This window comes from Pteropus alecto, unplaced genomic scaffold (assembly GCF_000325575.1).
Source record: "Pteropus alecto unplaced genomic scaffold, ASM32557v1 scaffold24, whole genome shotgun sequence".
In the NCBI taxonomy this organism is placed as follows: Eukaryota; Metazoa; Chordata; class Mammalia; order Chiroptera; family Pteropodidae; genus Pteropus; species Pteropus alecto.
The window spans coordinates 3,702,318-3,724,667 of NW_006439192.1; the positions used below are offsets into that span (position 1 = coordinate 3,702,318).

The 22,350-nt window shown below is 34.3% G+C and overlaps 1 protein-coding gene across 1 annotated transcript in view; it reads right to left on the reverse strand.

The window, feature by feature from the left end:
- Positions 1-9,464: 9,464 nt before the first annotated feature.
- Positions 9,465-22,350, reverse strand: part of LOC102879427 (disintegrin and metalloproteinase domain-containing protein 32) — a 149,365-nt gene continuing 136,479 nt past the window's right edge. The window contains exons 21-23 of the mRNA XM_015592805.1: positions 19,436-19,474; positions 16,557-16,595; positions 9,465-9,546 (exon numbers count right to left, since the gene is read on the reverse strand). Coding sequence (XP_015448291.1) covers positions 9,465-9,546; positions 16,557-16,595; positions 19,436-19,474 — 160 coding nt within the window. The remainder of the gene's footprint in view (positions 9,547-16,556; positions 16,596-19,435; positions 19,475-22,350) is intronic.

Consider the following 22,350-nt stretch of genomic DNA (forward strand, 5'->3'; position numbering starts at 1 on the left):
AAAGCCCCCTCCCTAGCCAAAGGAACAAAAAAAAAAGGGTACTATAGCAACACAGAAAACTCTTTGACAACCTCCCTACTCCAGCCAAACACCACAGGGGGAAAAAAAAAAAACAAAACAAAACATCCCATCCACATCAAAGTAGGGAGACTAGTTTTCCATCCTGCTGGCTATAACAAAGTACCCCTCTTCTCCCAACACCAAAGTAATCTCACACAAGACCAAGTGAGGAGCTGGAACTTTCATACCTACCCACGGTACCACTGGGGGTACTGTTAAAGGCTTCTTTAAGAGTTTCATAATATAATAACCAAAATGTCAAACCAAGAATAAGAAAATCTCAACTGGAATGAGAAAAAGCAATAGACAGCCATAGATATTGGAATTTTCTGATGAAGTATTTAAAGAAGCTATCCTAAAACCTTCAATGGGAAATTAAGAACATACTTGAAACCAGTGAAGAAATAAAACATCTCAGAAAAAAATGATATAAAGAAGAACCAAATGGAAATTTCAGAACTGAAAAGTACAATACCAAAATAAAAACTCAGTGGATATCTTCAACAGAAGAATGGAGAGCACAGAGGAAAGAATTATTGAACTAAAGATAGAGAAGTAGAAATTACCCACTCTGACCACAGAGAAAATAAACTGAAACAAACACAGCTTTGAAGACTTTGAGACTATAACATAGTTCTAACTTTCATGTCATTGGAACCCCAGAAGAAAATGAGAAAGAGGGGGGACCGAAAAAATATTTGAAAAAATATTGGCTGGATATTTCCCAAATTTGGCAAAAGACATAAATCTGCATGTTCAAGATGTTATGCAAAACTTAAACAGGATAAACTCAAAGATACCTACAACAAGTTATATCATAATTACAGTTCAGAAAACTGAGACCAAGAAAACATCTTGAAAACAGTTAAGAGAGATGATACCTTGCTCACAGGGGAGAAACAATTTGAACAACAGCAGATTTCTCATCAGAAACCATGGACCTAGAAGGAACATTTTTCAAGCACTGAAAGAAAAGACCTGTCAATCCTGAATTCTATAGCTGGTGAAATTATACTTCAGGAACGAAAGGGAAAGACATTCTCAGATGAAAGAAAACAAAGATTAGTTGCCAGCAGACCTACTCTAAAAGAATGGCTAAAGGGAGTCCTCAGGCAGAAAGGAAATTATAAAAGAAGAAAACTTGGAACATTAGGAAGGAAGAATGAACATAAAAGAATGAATATGGGTAAATATCAGACTTTTCTCCTCTTGAGGTTTCTAAATTATGTTGTTCAAAACAAAAGTTTATAGGAAAATGTTTATAGCGAAAAGTAAAACACTGAAAAAAGGAAAGTCATAAAATCTATTAATGTCATATACAACTAGGCAAAACTAAACAATGAAGTGCAAAGGAATAATTAACCTAGAAGTCAGAATATTCATTATTTTGGGTAGAGAAGAATAGGATTGGGGTAGGGTCTAAACAGAACAGGTGATACCTATCAGACTGGTAATGTGTTATTTCTTAATTGGCAGATAGATAACCTTTTGTTTATTTTACTACTGTTATTAAACTAAACATATACATATATTATGTATATACTATTCATGCATATTTAATAAAAAAGTAAACAACTAAAGAAATTAATTGACTCAATCTGAATCTGAAATGATCTGTTAGCTTGCCTGTAATGCAGGAGCTCCAGACCAGGAACCTTCACCTGGGATATTCCGAAAAAACCCACCAGGAGGACCAATGGAGTAGGACATGTGATTATTACAAGCAGGGGAGCACCAATGGCAGCCAGTCAGAGCTGCTGCAAAGAAACCGCTGCTGGCCAAAGCAAACAATGTGTCGTATACACAGGCAGAGAGACGGGTTATTTTATTGGGGGAGCAGCCACCTTCCTATCCGCCTGCGGATGGGAGGAGATGTGCTGCCAAGTTACAAGAGTAGGTAATGTCCATGGGAGCAGCTGGAAGATCAGATAACATCCATGGGAGCAGCAGAGCAGCCACCTTCTCAGGCGGATTGGAGCAAGATGTGCTGCTTGGTTATAGCAGCTGGTTACAGGAGCAGATAATGTCCATGAGAGCAGCAAAAAAATGTCCTTGAGAGCAGACACTGCCAAGAGCCCTTTGTATATTGCCTTCCTTATGACTACTGACCAAGCAGCCATCTGTCTTCTGAGTACATAGAGGGGCTATATTCTGAATTAACCCCATACTGCCTATCACGCACACTTAAACTTCTGGAATAGTGGAATGATGTCATAGACTCTTCTACTCTTACAACCTATACAAAATATATAATTTTAGGATCAAAACTTATAAGGAGGGAGTATCATTCTTAGACCTACAGTATGAGGTTATTTGGCACCTGCCTTAGTATATTCTGGATCATACTAAATGGGAAAATTTATCTTGAATATTGCATAGTTAATACAGGATGGAGAAGTCATAGATCTAGAAATTAAATAAATTTAGCAACAAAGCAAATATATTAAACAGCATCCAGTTTAAATGTGGTAACTAGTGGTCTCTAAGCTGCTAGTATAAATGCCCCTTTGTCTGTTAGCCTAAGGTTCTTGTCATTTTAGTTGTTCTGGGTTGGGAAGCCAAATAACACCAGCTCGTGTTCATTTTGCTTTGGATAATGGCCAAATTTAACATTCTATTCTGCCTTAAAGAATATATTGTACATTTCTTCCTAACTGATAAGGAAAAATTGAGTAGAATAGGCTCAAGAAATCTGATATTTCTCACAGCAGGCAAATAGCTTAGTGGCAAATAACCATATAAAAATGCTTACTTTAGAAAAGGTACACTTGATACATTGTCACTGGAAGAGCACAGTATTTAAAGCTTGGGTATTCCGTTCCTAAAAAATTTTATTTTAAAAACTCAAGAGACAATGCAGTGATGAGATATCATTCAGTCTTTACTTACTACTCTTTATCATTAGAATTTTTATAATCTATTTATGTTTTAATATTTCTCCGAATAAGAATTAAAAAGTTGTAATTGGATATAAATATCATTGTCAATCATCTAGGATCTAAATTAGTCCTGTCGAATAGCCACGAAATAGAAGCCACAGGTATAATTTTAATGGGTTTTTAATAATATTTTTCAATTACTGTTAACATACAATATTATGTTAGTTTCAGGTATAAAACATAGAGATTAGACATTTATATAACTCATGAAGCGATCAACCTGATAAATCTATTAACCATCTGACACCATACATAGTTATTACAACATTATTGACTATAGTCCTTACATTATACATCCTGATGACTGTTTTGTAACTACCAATTTGTACTTCTTAATCCTTTCTTTTTTTCATCCACCTCTCTAACCCCTCCAGCATCTAGCAACCATCAAAATATTAGTTGTATCTATAAGTCCGTTTCTGTTTTATTTTGCTCTTTAGACTCCACATATAAGTGAAATCACATGGCATTTGTCATTCTCTGATTTACTCCACTAAACACAATACCCTCAGTGTTGTTGTAGATGACAAGATTTCATTCTTTTTTATGGCTGAGTAATATTCCATTGTACCTATGTACCTCCTCTTCTTGATCCATTCATCCATTGCTGGATACCCAATTTGCCTCCATATCTTGGCTACTGTAAATAATACTGCAGTGAACATAAATATTTACATGTCCCTTCAAAGTAGTATTTTGGGTTTGAGTTGCCTTGGATAAATACCCAAAGTGGAATTACTGAGTTCTTCTTTGTCTCTTGTTACAGCCTTTCTTTTAAAGTCTATTTTTCCTGGTATAAGTATTGCTACCCCAGCTTTTTTGTTTCTTTTTCCATCTCTTTTCTTTCAGTATGTGTGTCTTTGAAGTGAGTCTCATGGAGGCAGAATATGTAAGGGACTTGTTACTTATCCATTCAGCCATCTTATCTTTTGATTGGCTCATTTAATCCATTAATATTTAAAGTGATTGTCGATAAGTACATAGTTATTGCCATTTTATTATTTATATTTGTGAGTTTTTTTTCTCTCCCATTCTTTTCCTTAAAGAAGTCTCTTTAACATTTCTTATAATACTGGCTTTGTGATGATGAATTTCTTCAACTTTCCTGTCTGGGAAGCTCTTTATCTCACCTTCAATTTTAAGATAGCCTTGCTGGGCGGAATAGTCTTATTGGTAAGTCCTTGCTTTTCATTACTTTAAATATTTCATGCCAATCTCTTCTGGCCTGCCAAGTTTCTGCAGAGATAGCTGACATTATTATGGGAGTACTCTTTTAAGTTGCTGCCTTTCTCCTGCTGTTTTTAGGAGTCTTTCTTTGCCTTTAATCTTTGCCATTTTAATTATGATGAGCCTGTGGATCTGTTTGGGTTCATCTTGTTTGGGACTCTCTACACTTCCTAGACTTGTATGTCTATTTTCTTTATCAGGTTAGGGAAGTTTTTAATTATTATGTCCTCAAATAGGTTCTCAATCCCTTGCTTTCTCTTTTTTCTTTCTGGTACCCCTGTGATGCAAATGTGGTTATGTGTGAAGTTATCCTCAAAGCCCCTTAACTATCCTCACTTTTTGCATTCTTTTTTCTTGGTGCTGTTCTGATTAGGTGTTTTCTGATATCTTATCTTCCAAATCACTGATTCTGTCCTCTGCTTCATCTAATCTATTGTTGATTCCTTCTAGTATGTTCTTCATTTCAATTATTGTATTCTTCACTTGTTTCTTTTTTATGTTTTCTACCTCCATTTTTGTTTTCTATCTCTCTGTTAAAGTTCTCACTGAGTTAATCTACTCTTCCACTAAGGTCTTTGAGCATCCTTATAACCAGTGTTTTGAACTCTGTATCTGGTAGATTGCTTGTCTCCATTTTGTTCATTTTTTTCCTGGAGCTTTGTTCTGATCTCTCATTTGGGACATTTCTTTGTCTCCCCATTTTGGCTGCCTCCCTGTGTTTGTTTCTATATATTATGTAAGACTATGTTCCCTGGTGTTAGTAGAGTGGCCCAGGGTTGCAGTCTCTCTGGTAACCTGAGCTGGATGCTCCAGGTGTGTCTCTTTTATGGGTTGTGTGCACCCTCCTGTTGTAGTAGAGACATGGTTGCTGTTGGCACATCAATGGGAGGGACTGGGCCTCAGGCTGATTGGTTGTGAGGGCTGACTGGTGACTAAAGTGGAGGAGCTGTTGTGCAAGGGCTGACCCTATGGAGCAGGATTCACTTTAGCAGGGCTCTGGTGCCTGCCTAATATGCCCTCTGGGTGCGTTGCACTCAGATGTGGCTGGGGTAGTGCTTCAGCTAGGTCAAAAGCCAGCCATGGGGTGTGCCCCCTGAAAGAAGCTTTACTGCAGGCAAAATCTAGCCTGAGCCTGTGCCTTGCCCAGGGCCATCTAGCATGAGCCACCAAGCCATTTGCTGATAGCCACCACCCACACTGGGCTTGGAGGTACCTGGAAAGGGCAAGCTGCCAATGGAGGCCAGCTGCTGCTAGTGCTGGGATTGGGGCTGCTCAGCAAGAGGTACAGGGCATGCTGAGGCCAAATGATGTTTGTTTGGATTTTGTGAACCTTTGAGAAAGTTTTAGGAAAATCCACAGAATGAACCAAGACAGACCGTTTGTATGGAAATGCCACTTTAAGCGGCTTGGGTGGACCCATAAGTTGGTGGGACAGGGTCTCAGGTAATCAACAGGGCAAAGCAACCTGCATTAGCCAGGTTGATGGATACTAGATATGGCAGCCACCTACATCTGCACACCAGGAGGCAAGAGGGCTCAACAAGGAAACAATGGATTCTACCATCACTTCTGTCTGGGAGAAAGCTATCCCTCCAGCCCAGGAGCCTGGTATGGGGCTGAAACCCCTCACTCCTCTGGAGGGACCTCTGCAGCTGAGATATCCCTCTAGATTTTTAACCACCACATGCGGGGGTGAAACCAGCCTATTTCGGTCTCTGCCCCTCCCATAAGTCTCAAGGTGGCTTCTTCTGTACATTCTTAGTTGTAGGACTTCTGTTCAGCTCCAATTTTAAGTTTTCTAATAACTACATTTAAAAAATGAAAAAAATATATGAAAATATATTTTATTTAACCCAGTAGATACAATACATAACATTATTGATATTGACATTTTACCTTTTTTTGTACTGTCTTCAAAAATTGGTGTGTATTTTATACTTACAGTGTATCTCAATCAGACTAGCCATATTTCAAGTGCCCAATGGCCATATTTGGTAATGGCTAACACTGGACAATATAGGTCTAAAGAAGGCACTCACCACTGAGTGAGAGAAAAGCATATATCAGGCTGTAGACAGGAAGTTTAACTACAAATAAATTGTGTTTTTTCCAGGATGGTTGCGAAAGGAGAATGATGAGAGGGAAGGGAGAACAGAGAAAGGCTTCCAGTTCTTCTGGGACTTTTGAAATAGTCAAAGAGGAAAAGTATTGTATAAGCAGAAAGTTGAGAAATGAATTTGGGTAACAGCTGATTATTATTCAATGACATCTTGAGTAGTGAATAAAAATTTGTTAAAAAGCCTGCTGCTTGATGGTTCTCAGTGTTCTGGATTCTGAACTTTCCCTTATTGCATCATTTATACTGGATGAGGCAAAGAGAAGGGAATTTCTCCTGATCTGTGCCCAAAATTCCCCTCTATACCTTAATGAGGACATGCTTAGATGTGTAAGTTTAATTCAGGGCAAATTATTAGGAGTTTCATTTCCCAGCTTTATGCTCCCTTTCAGTTTAGCCAGTAATATTCTCAGCCTTATTCTCATTTCAGCTAGGCCAGTAATAAAAATGATTATTACACATTTGTTTGCTTATTCTGTCTACCTTGCTATTGGAGTGGGAATCTGGAGTGAGAATGGCATTTTTATTTAACATTAGAAATGTTCCTATAGTTAGATATTCCAGATGAAAACACTAATGGAAGGCTTATTTCTCAATATCTTAAATGAGAAAAATTGTATGTTGCATGTCAACTCAAAACAACCAGCCTCTTATCAATTTACTAAAAGACAACTAACTACAGCAGTGCCACTCAAAGAGTGGTCTAACATCACCAAGGAGTTTGTAGAAATGCAGAATCTCAAGTCCCACTGCAGACCTGTAGATTCACAATCTCTGGGAATGAGAAACTCTGAGTAATGATTTTTATGCATGCTAAAGGTTGAAAGCCACTGAGATAGTGATAGATGATGATGATAGACAGACAGGCAGGACAGACAGACAGACAGACAGACAGACAGACAGATAGATAGATAGATAGATAGATAGATAGATAGATAGATAGATAGATAGGCAGGCAGATAAATTACAACATATACATATTTTGTAACATGCTTAAAACATCACAGTACAGTTTCTTTGTATGCAATGACATCTTTTCTGCTGTAATCGCTTTATTCAGTCCTTTGCTTCTTTATCCACAGTTTTCTTCGACACTATCAACTTTTTGAAAGCTTATTTTACAGCACTAGCTGAAGCTTACCTTCCCATATGAACATTTGAAGCTTCAGGCCTTTGTACTGATAATGGTGAATGGGCTATCTATGTACCTGTTATTCATCATTACTTGTGTTCCCAGAGTAAAGTTTGCCTGATAACTGTTCATTTATTGCTCAGAACTATCCAGCAGCTCATCATGAACCTCACTGGAAAATATCTGTTGCTTGCTCATTCCTCACCCTCCTATTTTTTGGAAGGTAAAACAAGAATCTCACACAAATGTACAATGGGTATGTATAAAAGATTAAACTCATTATTGAGAGAATCAGTATGATAGTAAAGCTAGTTCAAAGACCACTTGAATAACAGTTGAGTTATATAGCCCACAAAGAAATCAATTATAAAATAATTTATATGCTTTATATAAAACTGGTTCTTTCTTTCAAAGCAATAAAATTGTACTGTTGAAGTACTTTTTATACAGAAAAGAGATTGCTGCATCTCTTCTGTACATAAATCATTTGTGACTTACCAGTTTTCTTATGTTTAACATCTAACTTGGCTGAGACTATGACAGGATTCTAGTTGATAGTAAATAGAAGTCAAATAAGGGTATAGTCTCCTGGAAAACTGGGCAGGCCTTAGACAATGCTCAAATATGTCACTGAAAGGATGTGCAATTACTCTTTTGCATTATTTCCATGTGTTGTATATTTTTCCTGACAGAAGAAACTCCCAAAAATCAGTACTAAAAGGAACTACCATATTTCTACTTTCATAATCTAATAAATGTTCCTAGCACTTCACTCATACTCCTTAAGCTATCAGACTTTTTTGGAATAGAGTTATGTAGGATCAGAGAATAAACATGAACATTCTGAAACACCCTACAGAAGTCAAGAAGAGATCTAATCATTAAAGTCAGAACTTTCATTAGGATACTGTATAAGGTAATAAAAAATTGGGGGTGGATAATTGACAAGAAAAGATATTTAAAAGTTTCTAGCTACTTTGAAGTAGGTATTTGTTCTGGCAGGAATCACTTGGGGATGCTCTATACTTTGGAATCACCTGAGTATAACTGGGCTCACAATACCCATCAGTATAAACACACATTGTTGAAAACTAAAGGGAAATAAAGTGGTGCCAGTCAAAAAATTTTAAATGCACGTATCTTCCAACTCACCAATTCCATACCCAAATATCATTTTTACAGAGATACTTACACTTACAAGTGCACATAGGTATATGTATCAGGATGTTCATTCTAACAATATTTTATAATAATGAAAAATGGAAAATAACTAAATATCCATCAATACAAAAAATAGTTAAATAAATTATGGTACATGTATATTATGTAATAAGATGTATAAATAAAAAATAATATGTATGTACTGACAAGTAAAGTTGTATCATTGGGTGAAATAAGGGCAGAAAATACGTGTAGCTTAATTCCAGTGTTGTTTAAATTTCTATACTAGTATATATTAGTATATAGAGAAATAAATATGTGCATATGTTTGCTCATAGAAAATTTCTGAACAATACATAATAAATTGTGAACAACAGTTGTCCTAGAGGAGTGAAACCTAGTAGTAGGCAAAGTAGATATGCAGATTTTCACCTTACATAATCTGCAGACAAAAGAAAAATACAAATGAAAGAAAACAGAGTGCCTGTATCTACACAAAAATTTGATTCATGACAAAGGTAATTACACGAGTTTTTGAGCAAAAGGTGGATTATCTAGTGTTAGAAAAACCACATCACTAAATAGAAAACAAGTTAGCCTGTCATTATTTCAAGGATGATCCAAAATCTGAGAATAAATTCGTCCAAATGCCTCAGTGACCACTAAACTACATATGTATGTGGAAGACCCCAGGAAGTCTAGCCAAAAAAAAAAAAAAAAGTGAAGAAGAAAGATGGGAATCTCCTAGTAAAGGGCCAAACTGCTCTTGGTGGGATTTGCGAGTTCTTTGCACTTTTGACTGAATTTATTCCCCAACTTTCATATAGGTTCAGGTGGCAGAAAGTGGGAGCTTTCTGGCTTGAGGTTTCAAGGGCAAAACTTGGGGTTTGCCTTTGGGGTTGTCGAAGCAACTGGAAATTAAAGGGGGAGTTAACTCCAAAAGCTAGGAATACATAGAGAGGGTAAAACACTCACGTACACGATGCCACGTATGAGAAATATAGCAGGTCCTTGAGTAATGTTGTTTAGTTCAAAGTCATTTTGTTATAACATTGATGAATGTCATAGGAATTTAACTCTTGTTTATATCAATTAGCTTAAAATTGGCTTCATTATAGGTCATTTTGCTTAAAGTCTCAGACTCGATCAATGACATTAACTGAGAACTTACTGTACTGTGAAAGGCAAGATTGTAGTGACAGAAAACAGACCATTGGTTGTCCAGGACTCAGGGTAAGGAGAAGGAACTGACTGCAAACAGGAACAAGGAAATTTCTGTGGAGTGATGGAAATATGTTATGTACTGGATGTGGTGGTGATTACATGACAGAAATCCATGGGCACACAAAAACACTCCAAGGAAACTCTTGCCAAGGACTATGAGGAACACTTACAAGGATGTCAGCAGTGTTGTTTGTGATAGTAGAAAACTATAAACAACCTAGCTATTAATCACTACAGGAAATGGAGAAGAAAATTTAATAAATGCATATTATAAAATACTATGCAGCAGTTAGATGGAATCAAATATTATTTCCATATATACCATGTCAAACAATACATACCTAAAGGCATATATCAAGTACATTCAAATGGGAGTATTTGATTTAGCAGATCGGAATTTTAAAATAACTATTATTAACATGCCACAGAATTTGGAGGCTAAAATGGACAAAAGGATGAAAAACATCAATAATTTCAATAGAGGAAGGGAAACTAAAAAGAGGAAATTCTAGAGTTTAAAAAAAAATCATTGAATGGGCTTACAACAGATTAGACACAGCAGAAGAATCAGTAAGCTTAAGATTGGTCAACAGAAATTATCCAAGCTGAATTAAAAAGGGAAAAATAAAGAAAAATAAAACAGAACTTCAGAGAATTATGAAAATAGTTAATGAATAGGAAAATGTGTAACTGGAGTTCCCTAAGGAAACAGAGAATGAAGCAAAAGAAATATTTGAAGACATTCTTAATGGCTGAGAATTCTCCAAAATTATTGAAAGACATTAAGCAATAGGTCTAAGAAGTCAGTGGGCTACAAAGTAAGGTAAATCCAAAGAAAACCACCCTTAATCAAACTTCTAAAATTAAATATGTGGAAAAATTATGATCAAACTTCTAAAATTAAATATGTGGAAAAATTCTTAGGAGTACCTGTGAGCAGTGGGGAGTGGATGGAAAATGGAGACATATTATAATCCAGTATACCAAAAATAATAATAACTGACATCTCATCAGAAATAAATAATGAAATCCGTAAGATAATAGATTTAAAGTGCTGAAAGGAAAAAAAAATGGCAACTTAGACGTCTATGTACAATATTATTACATAATTATCTTACCACATGAAGGTAAATAAAAACTTTTTCAAACAGAAAAAAAAAAGTTGAAGGAAATCTGCCATCAGAAGCACATTGTAAGGAATAACAAAGAAAGTTATTCAAGCTGAGGGATGTGATCCCATATGGAAGCACAGATCTAGAAGAAATAAAGAGTACCAGAAAGATAAATAGAAAGTACTAAATTTTCTGGAAAAACTTTTGTCCGTTTCAGGTGAAAATTACAATGTATAGGTGGTATTTATAATATATGTAGAATTAAATGTAGTAGCACCGGGAAGAAGAAGATAGTAGGAATCATACTGTTGTAAAGTTCTTTTGCTGTTTGTTAAACAGGATAATACTAATTCAAGGAATACTGTGATAAATTAAGGATGTATATTGTAATCTCTGGAATAGTCCCTTAAAGAACAGCTAATTAAGGATGTATATTGTAATCTCTGGAATAGTCCCTTAAAGAACAGCTAAAAAGCCAATAGAGAAGAAAAAAAGAGATTAATGCTAAATTAACCTAAAAGAAAACAGAGGGGGAAAAAAAAACAAAAGAATAATGAAAGGTATAACCAAAGTATCAGAAATTACATTAAATGTAAATGTGTTTAACACTCCAATAAAAAAAACTGAATTAAAAAAATACAAAACCCACTGTATGCTGTTTACATCTATTTTCTTAAATAGAAGAAAACATACATTGGAAGTAAAAGGATTTTAAAAAAATATCTCATGCAGGAACTAACTGTAAAAAAGCGGGCATGGATATATTAATACCAGGAAAAGTAGAATTCAAGACTAAGAGTATAACTAGAGATAAAATGGAGACTTATATATGATAAAGGGTCAATTTATAAGGAAAACATAACAGTCCTAGAGAAACATGCACTAAAATATAACTTCAAAATACATGAAACACAAATAATATACCTAAAACAAATGACATATCAACAATAACAATTGGCAATTTGAACAAACCTCTCAGAAGAAGTGATAAAATAAGAGGAAAAAACATTAAAGTTTCAAAAACACTGTTAAAAAAATTTGACTTAATTTACATTTATATATTTAACAACTACAAAATGGACATTTATTTTAGTGTACATGGAACAGTCACCAAAATAGACTATAGGCTGAATCATAAGCAAAACAATAATTTCAAAGGATTGAAATCATGTAAGTATGTTCTCTGACCACGACTTAATTAACTAGAAATCAATAAGAAATGATTAAACTGAAAGTTTCTAAATATTTAGAAATTAAACAACATACTAAGTAACCCATAATTCAGAGATCAAGATAAAAATCAGAAAATATTTTGATCTGAAGAATAATGAAAATAGAACATATTAAAATTTGTGAAATGAAGCTAAAGGAGTACATACAGAAAATTTATACCTTTAAATACATTAGAAAAGGTTTAAAATCAATTATCTAAACTTTCACCTCCAGAAGCTAGGTAAAGAGCAAAATTTTAAAAGGCAGAAACCAGTGAAATAGAAAACAGAGATGCAATAGAGAAACATGAAGTCAAATGTATAAAGAGAGTAGATTAATTATATGGAAAAAAATCTTATCAAGACTGATTGGAAGCAGTATAAGTATCACCATGATCAGGACTGAAAGAAGGGCCACAACTATAGACTCTATAAACAATAAAAATGTTATTATGAAAAACCTTATGCCAAAATATTGACATTAAATGAAATAGATAAATTCCTTTAAGATTACAGTATCTTTAAAAACTATAAAAAGATAAATGGAAAATCTGAATAGTCCATTATCTGTTAAAAAAAAACTGAATCCATAATTTAAAATCTTCCCACAAATAAAACTCCAGCTTCATTGGTGAAGTTTGCCAAATATTTAATTGAAAAACTAAACAATTTTATACAAACTCTTAAACATAAAAAAAAGAGAGAACTTTTTCCTAACTCAGTTTATCAATCCTGATACCAAACTCTGATGAGAGATTAATCTTTGCCCCTGAGACCCAAGCCCAAACTCCTTGAGTCTTTCTGTCTTCTGGGATTCACCCGGCAGGACAACCAGTAGAGGGGCAAGAAAAAGATGGTTGGTAGAGCAAGAGGCCTGGATGTTAAAGTACAGCCTCCAAAGCAAACCAGCCTCCCTCAGAAGCCTGGTTTGGAGTTGTGGGGAGAGTGAGGTAGGCAAATGTCTGGATTTACTGAGACTAGCATGCAGCCAGCCAAGTCCCGTGAGAAGGACCAGGAGGAGGACCATGGCCCACCACCTAGAGTCCTTCCTGAGTAAGTGCATTTGGTGCAAATCACTAGCATCTGGGGCTCCAGGGAGTAAACCCAAGTGGGTGGTGGGAGAGCTGCAGAGAATAGCTCAGGGAGCTAGGAGGGGATGGAAACATCAGAGTTGAGGTGACTGTCTTCGATTAAGGGCCCTAAAGTGGCAGAAGAGCAGCCTCAGGGGCAGAGAAAGAGAGAAAAACAGACACGCATGCAAATTGGTTCACACTCAGTTTATTGTTTCCTTCAGCCATGACCAGGAGAAGAAAGAAGGAATTTTCATTTCTCAGTGAGATACTCAGTATTATCCATTGCCTTCTGAAGGAATTACTAGTTACTGTGAAAGAGAACAAAGATATACATTCTTAAGGTACTGATAGCAGATAGTAAATAAATTCCCTTCCACTGCAAAACATATAGTTGGGGTACTGTGAAGCAAAAATTCATAGGACAGAAAAAAGGAATTCTAGAAAGAATTTTTACAATTTCGCTTGTGATATTATTTGACTGTAACTTACTTATTCTACAAGTTTTTGTGATATTTGAGGAAACATCATTTAATTAGAAGTACTTGCAAATGAGAAAATCTAACATTTTTTTCTACATACAATGAAATGTTCATAAATATAACAATTAAGTTACCTTTGTACTTTTTTAGAAATTTAAATACATGTTAATTTTACTTTTTCCATATCTTGGAGCCAATCATTTTTAATTTTTCAGGTTATAAACAGTGTTTTTGGTACTTGGAAATGCATAGGCCTTAGTCATTGTGCCTACTGTGCCTAATGGATAAAGTGATCCTGATTATGAATATGTTTTATAGATTAATTTACAAATATATCTTATTAGATTCAAATCTTTAATTCAATTTTGTCTACAAGAGCAAGTTCCCAACAAATTTGAGATCTTTACTAAACTGAGGAAAAAACACTAAGTGATTTAAATACCCATTAAAATAAATGAATAAATACATGCATACATACATACATACATATATACCCATTAATAACAAGATTAGTAAAGATTAATAAATTATTTTTGGTGTAGTACTTTGTCAATTCATCTACCTAATAAATACTAAGAAATTAATTGTGGATTGTGAATTTCATTTTAATTTCAAACATTTCTTTTAAGAGACACCTCTTAATGTACTTACCAACTGTTTTATGTTTGGGTGCTTTCTTGTGATTTGGATCTAAATTTTAAAAAATAATAATGCTATTGGTTTGATACAATTTGACAAAGTTATGTTATAATTTTTGACAGTTTCTTCCTCTTTCTTTTGGTAAAAGAGAAATACCTGCCAAATTTCCATTTTTATACTAATTATTAGCAAAAGTCAAAATCAAATTCTTGGGCCTCTTTCTTATTTTTATATACAAAGATATCTTATCTGATACCCCAACAAAAAGAATGAGAAAGAAAAAGAATAAATTGAAGACAAATTAAATGAGGTTAATTGACAGAGAATATAGACAGTAAAATTAGTGAGAGAATTCAGTGATATAGTAGTATAATTTTACCCTTCCTTACTTCTATTTTTAATATATTCAAACTTATAGATTTCTCTTACTACTCTGATCACAAAGCACCCCTACTTCATATAGTTAATTCTCCCCCAAACCAATAAAAGAACTTGTATATCTAGACTTCTCAATCTACTGACATGTACAACCCATTAGATTTCTGGCTTTTAAAAAAATTATTGTTTTGGTAGTGTTTAACCAATAAATTGGTTCTACCAACATCTCCCATTGTCTTTCCAATTTAAAAAATATATACATTTGAAACCTATACAATTTTACTAACAAATGTCACCCCAATAAATTTAATTTAAAAATACTAAAAATAAAAATTTTAAAATAATAAGGAAGAAAAAGAAAATACAATGGGTGCTATAACAATAAAGCATAGCAACCAGGTCTGCCTAGCTTATTATTTATTTATTAAATAAATAAATAATCCAAGAATCTTTTTCTGGTATATGCTAAACACAAACTTGACTAATGGGTTAACATTCCAAATTATATTCTTTGAATGCAATATATGTTGTTCTATAGATGATGTTCTCAACTATCCCTCAATCTAGTTGAATACCATTTCTAGAAGATAATTATGTGAATGATACATGCTATCCTGAGAGATAATGTAAGAGGACAATTAGAATAGTTTTAACATTAATTATGTGTGTATGTGAAGTTCGAGAGTAATCACTGATTCATTAAACAAGTATTTTTTGAGCATTTCTTCTGCTGGGGCTGACTATAAATTGGTTAGCAAAATACACATGGCCATTACCTTCAAGTGATTTCAGAGTATATAGGGAAAGTAATGCCTCTATGTAGGCATAAGTTTGGAAGAATTACAGTGTTTCAGGACTATATCACAAATCTTTTGGTAATGGTAACAGAGAATAGATACAACGAAGAAAATCAGCTTTTTATCTTCATACTTAGTTTGGAGAAGGTAACTAATGTCTCTAAAGAAGTAACTATGTTAGGAGACACCCAAAAACAACAGAGAGCATAAAGGATATAGAAATGACATAGCTTCTCTATTGGAAGGGCTGACTTTATCAGGGAGGATAGAAACTACATAATGTTGTAGCACAGCCTGAAAACGTAGCCTGTGGATATAAAGAATATTCTGGAAATCCAGTAGATTGACTATTACTAAAAGAGGATATTTTAAGGAAAAATGCCGGACATTTTACTTATTTTTTAGTTACAAAAAATAAGTAAATAAACTCTACAAGGGAGAAAGGAAGGTAAGCAAATCAGTAAATACTTGATGACTTCAGAAGGATCACAAGGCCACAATTGTGGAGCACTGGAAACTAAAATTCAGAAAACCCTTGCTAACACAATTGTGGGCTGTTGAGGAGGTGTGGGAAATGTAGAATTTTTAGTGTGTTCATGATACTGATTCTTAGATAAACCCTTCCTACGTGGAATAATCAATTACTTAGTTGTTCATATTGAGTTTGTGGGTATAAACAAAAAACAAAAAAGTAATATTTCCTTTTGTGTATCCCATCACAAGGATGCAAAAATGTCCTGCTTGTGAATGTTTCACAAAACAGTTATAAATATCTTCTCTTATTAGATTTAGCTAGTCTTTCCTATGTATCTAAAGAGTAGGAAATCAATACAAATTTAGTCAACTGAAGAAAAAAGATTGAGTTAATTAATATTTAATGGGAAATATTTATAAGTGTTTTTAATGCAGAACTATTAACTGTGGCTGCTCAAAAAATATTAAGCAATTATTTGTTCATTCTAATTTCCAACATATACTTATTTATAAGAAACACTCTAAGTTACTTACCTGCTAGTATATGTTTGGGCACTACTTTCTGACTTGGATCTAATAAAAATAAAAATAAAAATAATGTCTAAAAGTTAATACTAAGAAACTTGCCTACTTTAAGAATGAATATCAGGCCATTTTATACTAAAACTAATTCTTTTAACACCTGAGGCATGCAATTAAGTAGCACTCTTATTTACCCAACATCAAGTATAACATTCAGTGCAAAATTTAAATCCTCCAGTAGGGAAAAGTATCAAGATAGCAAACATATATTTTTTTCTTTATCTTTTCTAAGCACAGTTTATAAGTTTGATTCTGAATGCCTAAATTTGGCCTTCAGTTCCAAGCTATCTTTTATTTGTTGATATGTAAATAGCCATATATTGCGAATTAAAATTCACATTTACCTCTGGGCAATATAGCAGACTGAACTGACAGGAAAACTTCCCCTTTCTTTCAACAGAAAAGCTGAAGAAAATAGCACAAAAATATAATATATAACTGAGAAAGAGAGCCAGAAAAGGCTTTTCCTTCCGTCAGTAAAATATGATAAACTGGAAGTTCAGAGGGAAAATAGGAGGAAAAACTGAATGACTATAAGAGAATCTACTTACACCCTAAGGGATATTGTTTTAATAACCCTAGCTTGGAAGGAGTTGATTGCACAGATACTTAGATGTTAGAAAGCTAGAACAAAGCCCAAGCCTGGTAGTCTTGAATGGGGATAACAAAAACTAAGGTAACTAGGAATTCAACAAATTGTTTCAGCCATACAGATGGAAAAGAATCACCAAGAGATGCAGAACTCCAGGCCTGCACCATGTATAGGGGCAGAACCTCAATTCATCAATTACACTACCCCAAAACTTAAACTATCAAGCATAGAAAATGTTAAAACATTCATGTCCCCAAGGTAGGCAAACCAGAAACACTCCCCTCTTCCTAATGTATGCTTCTACAAATCAGGGCATGCAGAATCCCTATAAGAACAATCATCACCCCTGAAGATGAGCTTACAAGTCTAAATTATAAAATACCATGTGTTAAATGCCCACAGCAACAGCACAGCAGAAAAATTCACACAATATGATCAACGAATAATATGAAAACCTTTAATAGAAATGTTTAGGATCTTCACAGAGATCAAGTTAGAAATTAGGCAAGAAAAGGATAGCTGTTAAGAGAATGAGTGATTTGGAAACTCATATGAGAATATCAACGTCACGCAGAGAGGTGAAAAAGCATAATGTATGAACATTCAAGTTAAGAAACATGGAGGTTAAAGTGAGAAGACTCTCTCAAGTACAGTCCCTTTAGATAGAGAAAAAAAAAGAATGGAGAAGAGTAAATAATTGAAGAGATGATGACTGAAATTTTTCCAGAATGAATGACCTGAGTGATGATATTGAAAGACTATATTGAATCTAGAGCTAAATAAGTAAAAAAAAGTTCTATCAGAAAATATCATAATAAAATAATAAAATATTTAGGACAAAGAGGAAACCTGAAAAGCTATTTAGGGAAAATGAAAGGTAATAAAAAGTCAAAAAAATAACAAATGTTGGCAAAAATGTGGAGAAAAGAGAGTACTTGTGCACTGTTAGTGGGACAGCAAACTAGTACAACCCCTATGGAAAACAGTATGGAAATTCCTCATAAACTAAAAATAGATATACCATATGACCTAACAATTCCACCTCTGAGTATTTATTCAAAGAAAATTAGAACACTAATTCAAAAAGATATATGCACCCCTATATTCACTACAGCATTACTTAACGATAGGCAAGATATGAAAGCAAACTAGTAAAATAAGTCAGGCAGAAAAAGACAAGTGCCATATGGTTTCACTTATATGTGGAAAATAAAAAATAGAAAAAAAAAAAGAGCAAACAAAATAAAACAAAAACAGACTTGTAAAAACAGAGGCCAATGGGATGGTTACCAGAAAAGAGGAATGGGGCTTGGGTGAAAAGGCGAAAAGGAATATAGTCAATAATATTGTGATAAGTTTGCAAGGTGACAGATGATTACTAGAATTAGTAGGGTGATCACATTGTAAGGTATAAAAATGTCAAAGCACTATATTGTACACCTGAAACTAATATAACCAATACTGAATGTATTCTGGATGAAGAGGAAAGCCTCTTCTGGAATCAGAGAAATTATACAACCTTGTTGTGCAGCCTAGAAAGTTTACTCTATGGAGTTGGATGTCTCCAAGGATAGTAGTGGACTTTGGAAGAACCTGTAGGTATAACACTAGCCCCCTATACAAGTAAATAAAGACTTTACAAGTCAGAGATTTTATATCTGCAGAAGGACTCCAAACCCAAAACTGTTGGATATGGGAAACTGAATACTTATTGTATTATTATACAAAGATACCCACCTTTTGGGTAATGAAGGGGGATCTAATTAAAACTACTTTGAAATACTGAGAGCCTATGGAAGATGTAAAATTATTGTTTCCTTATGTTTTCCTTCGGCAAATTTTTCCTAAGTGACCACAGTAAGCAAGCATTCACTGAGTCATTCATGAGCGTACATATTGAGTTTCTAGTTGTAGAGTATCCAAATAAAAAAGTAAACTTCCCCATTTATGAGTTAACTCCATAAACATTACACATCATTTATTTCTAGTTTATTCTTTTTCAAGAATAAAATCCCAATATAGAGTAACAACTTGAAGGAAAGAAGACATTGATTTATTTAGATGAATACTAGTTACCAGATTGGCAGTAATAGGTTATTTTTTGGTGTAGTACCTTACCAACTTTTGCTGCTTAATTAATATTTAGCAATTAATTGTTGACTATCAATTTGTTCATCTTATTTTTTTATCTTATTTTTTAACACATACTTATTTTTAAAAATATCTCTGATTTACTTACCTGACAGTATCTGTGTAGCTGCTGCTTTCTGATCTGGATCTAAATGAGAATGAAAATAATGTTTCTAAATTAATGCTAAAAAAAAGTTTCTTCATAACAAATTAAAGTCAGATCATTTTATAATTTTCATCAATTCTTTTATACCACTAACTACCAATGATGAATAATTTCAAAAGATTACTAAATTAGGGTAAGTACATTCCTTTTTATACATATACCATGAGCATAAAGAATATAAATTTCAAATCCCCAACTAGAGAGAGGAATAAGTAAACAGATTTGCTTTTCTCCTTATCACTTCCCAGGACAGAATATATGCTTGATTTTGAGTCTGATTCTAGCCTTCAGGTTCCAATCTAATGTTTTACCCACCAATTTTACATAATCAGACAGACTGGGCTCACAGGGCTCTTTCCCCTTCCTATCCCAGACATAGAGAAATGGTGGGGAAAAAATAACATAAAATACAAGCCAAAATTTAAAGAAAGGGACATTTCTAATGAGAATTTGAAAAAAAGAGGAAATTGAAAACACAAAAGATAAATAGTAACCAAAGCTAAATTTCCTCAAAAGTGCATAAATCATTTGTACATATCAGCTTATAATGAGTTGAGACCTCCTAGAAAGTTGGAACTAACTTCCCTAACCCAGGAAGCCATGAAAGGTCATACCATCCATGAAATGGGGATACTAAAAGCTGCTACCATTTGTCTTTGAGATGTGGCAGGTAAATTTCTTTAGAAATATAGATGGAAAAGGATCACCTGGAGACACAGAACCCTAAGTGCTTAAAATGGTTTAAAGATATGGAAGACAAAAATATCACATAGAGAACAAAGAACCTTAAGTCTCTCAAGAGTATAGGTTCAGGATGACAATGCATGCTTCCTTTGAATTCTAGATCTCCAGGTGAAACAAGTACAATAAAAATTGATGACTTAAGAAAATAGAATATGAAATAATTTCCACGAAGAGAATTCTACAAAGCAGATGTACAGAATCCTCATGAGACAATCATTACTACCTAAGATGGCCTTACAATCGAATTATTAAGCCACTAAGAGGTAATGTCCACAGCCAGAACTAAAAAATTCCTACAGCAAGAATTATAGGTAAAAGAAAAACTTTAAGAAAAAAAAAATAATGTTTAGGATTTCCATAGAAATCAATTAGGGAACAGAATACATTAAACAAGAAATGACAAAACTGAAAAAAAAAAAGAATTGCTGATTTTTAAATTGTTTAGGAAATCACTCAGGACACTAGGTAAACAGAAAGATAATATATAAAAGACTAGCGAAGAAACACTAAGAAATACAGACATAGAAAATTTAGAATGGAGAGACTCGATATTTAAAGAGAAAAAGTCTAGAACTTTTCCAAATTAAAGAAAGGCATGAGCATTCACACTGAAAGAAAATACTGAGTCCAGTTCATGAGTTACAAAAAAAAAAGTCTCCCTTATATCATGGGAGGAGAAACATGGCAGAGTGAGAGACATCCTCAGATCTCTCCCCTTGAATCAACAATAAGTTGTATATCTAAAACCAAACAAAAACACCCAAACTGCACACTAGCACATCTGAGTGTGGGATCTGCGCACAAGAGCTACCACATGTCAGAACCTCAGGTGTCAGGCGGTGAACCGAGAAAAACAAAGAAGCTACCTTTCATTGTCCCCAGGGCTCCCTGTAGGAGGAGGGGGAGAGGAGAAGGACAGCAAGTTCCCAGAACAGCCCTGCCTGGAAAAGCTGTGAGCTCCATGTGGCCAGCAGCAGTGCCCAGTCATCAGGGCAGAAGGCAGAGAAACAGAGACAGCAGAAAAGCAGGGACGGCAAATAAACAACAGCTGATTATTACTAACCCCAGATGCAAAACCAAGGCTGAGCCACAGCCCACAACTCCCAACCCAGAGTGCCCCTCCCACGATACACTCTGAGACTGATCACCACAGAGCCCCAGGGAATCTGAGCAAACGCTGCCGAGATTGTCGCTGACACTGAAGGGAACTGAAACTGAGGGTAGCAAGCATGATTAAATATCTACAAGAAAATTAAAAGGCAGTAATAAGGCTTTATATAAAGCAGGAATTCAAGAGGCTTAGACGCCACCTACTGGGAACCAAAAAAAAGTACCTTCTCTGCAGCAGAGATCAAGAGATAGATAGAAACGAATGATAATGATAGTACAACATATCAAAACTTTTGGGACATGGCAAAAGCAGTCATAAGAGGAAAGTTCATATCATTACAGGCCTATCTTCAAAAATAAGAACGAGCCCAAATAAGCAACCTAATGTTTCATGTTAAAAAACTAGAAAAGGAAAAACAAATGAAGGCCTAAAGGCAGCAGAAGGAAAGAAATAATCAAAATTAGAGCAAAATAAATGAAACTAAAAACAAACAAACAAAACAGAAAAAATAAATGCAACAAAAAGCTGCTTCTTTGAAAAGGTTAATAAAATAGACAAATCCCTGGCTAGACACACTCAAGAAAAAAGAGAAAGGACACAATAAACAAAATCAGGGATGAAAGAGGGGACATTACTACTGATATCACAGAAATACAAAGGATCATGCAAAAATACTATAAAAAAGTATATAACACCAAAATTAATAACCTAGAAGAAATAGATCAGTACTTAGAAAAATACAACCTTCCTAGACTGAATCAAGAAGATCTGGAAAATCTAAATAGACCGATCAGCAGTATGGAAATTAAATCAATCATCAAAAATCTACCAAAATAAAAGTGCAGGACCAGATGACTTTACCAGTGAATTCTACCAAACATTCAAAGAAGATTTAATACCTATTCTCCTCAAAATCTGTCAAGAAATCAAAGAGGAAGAAATACTTCTCAACTCATTTTCTGAGACCAATATTACTCTGATACCAAAACTTGATCAAAGTCAC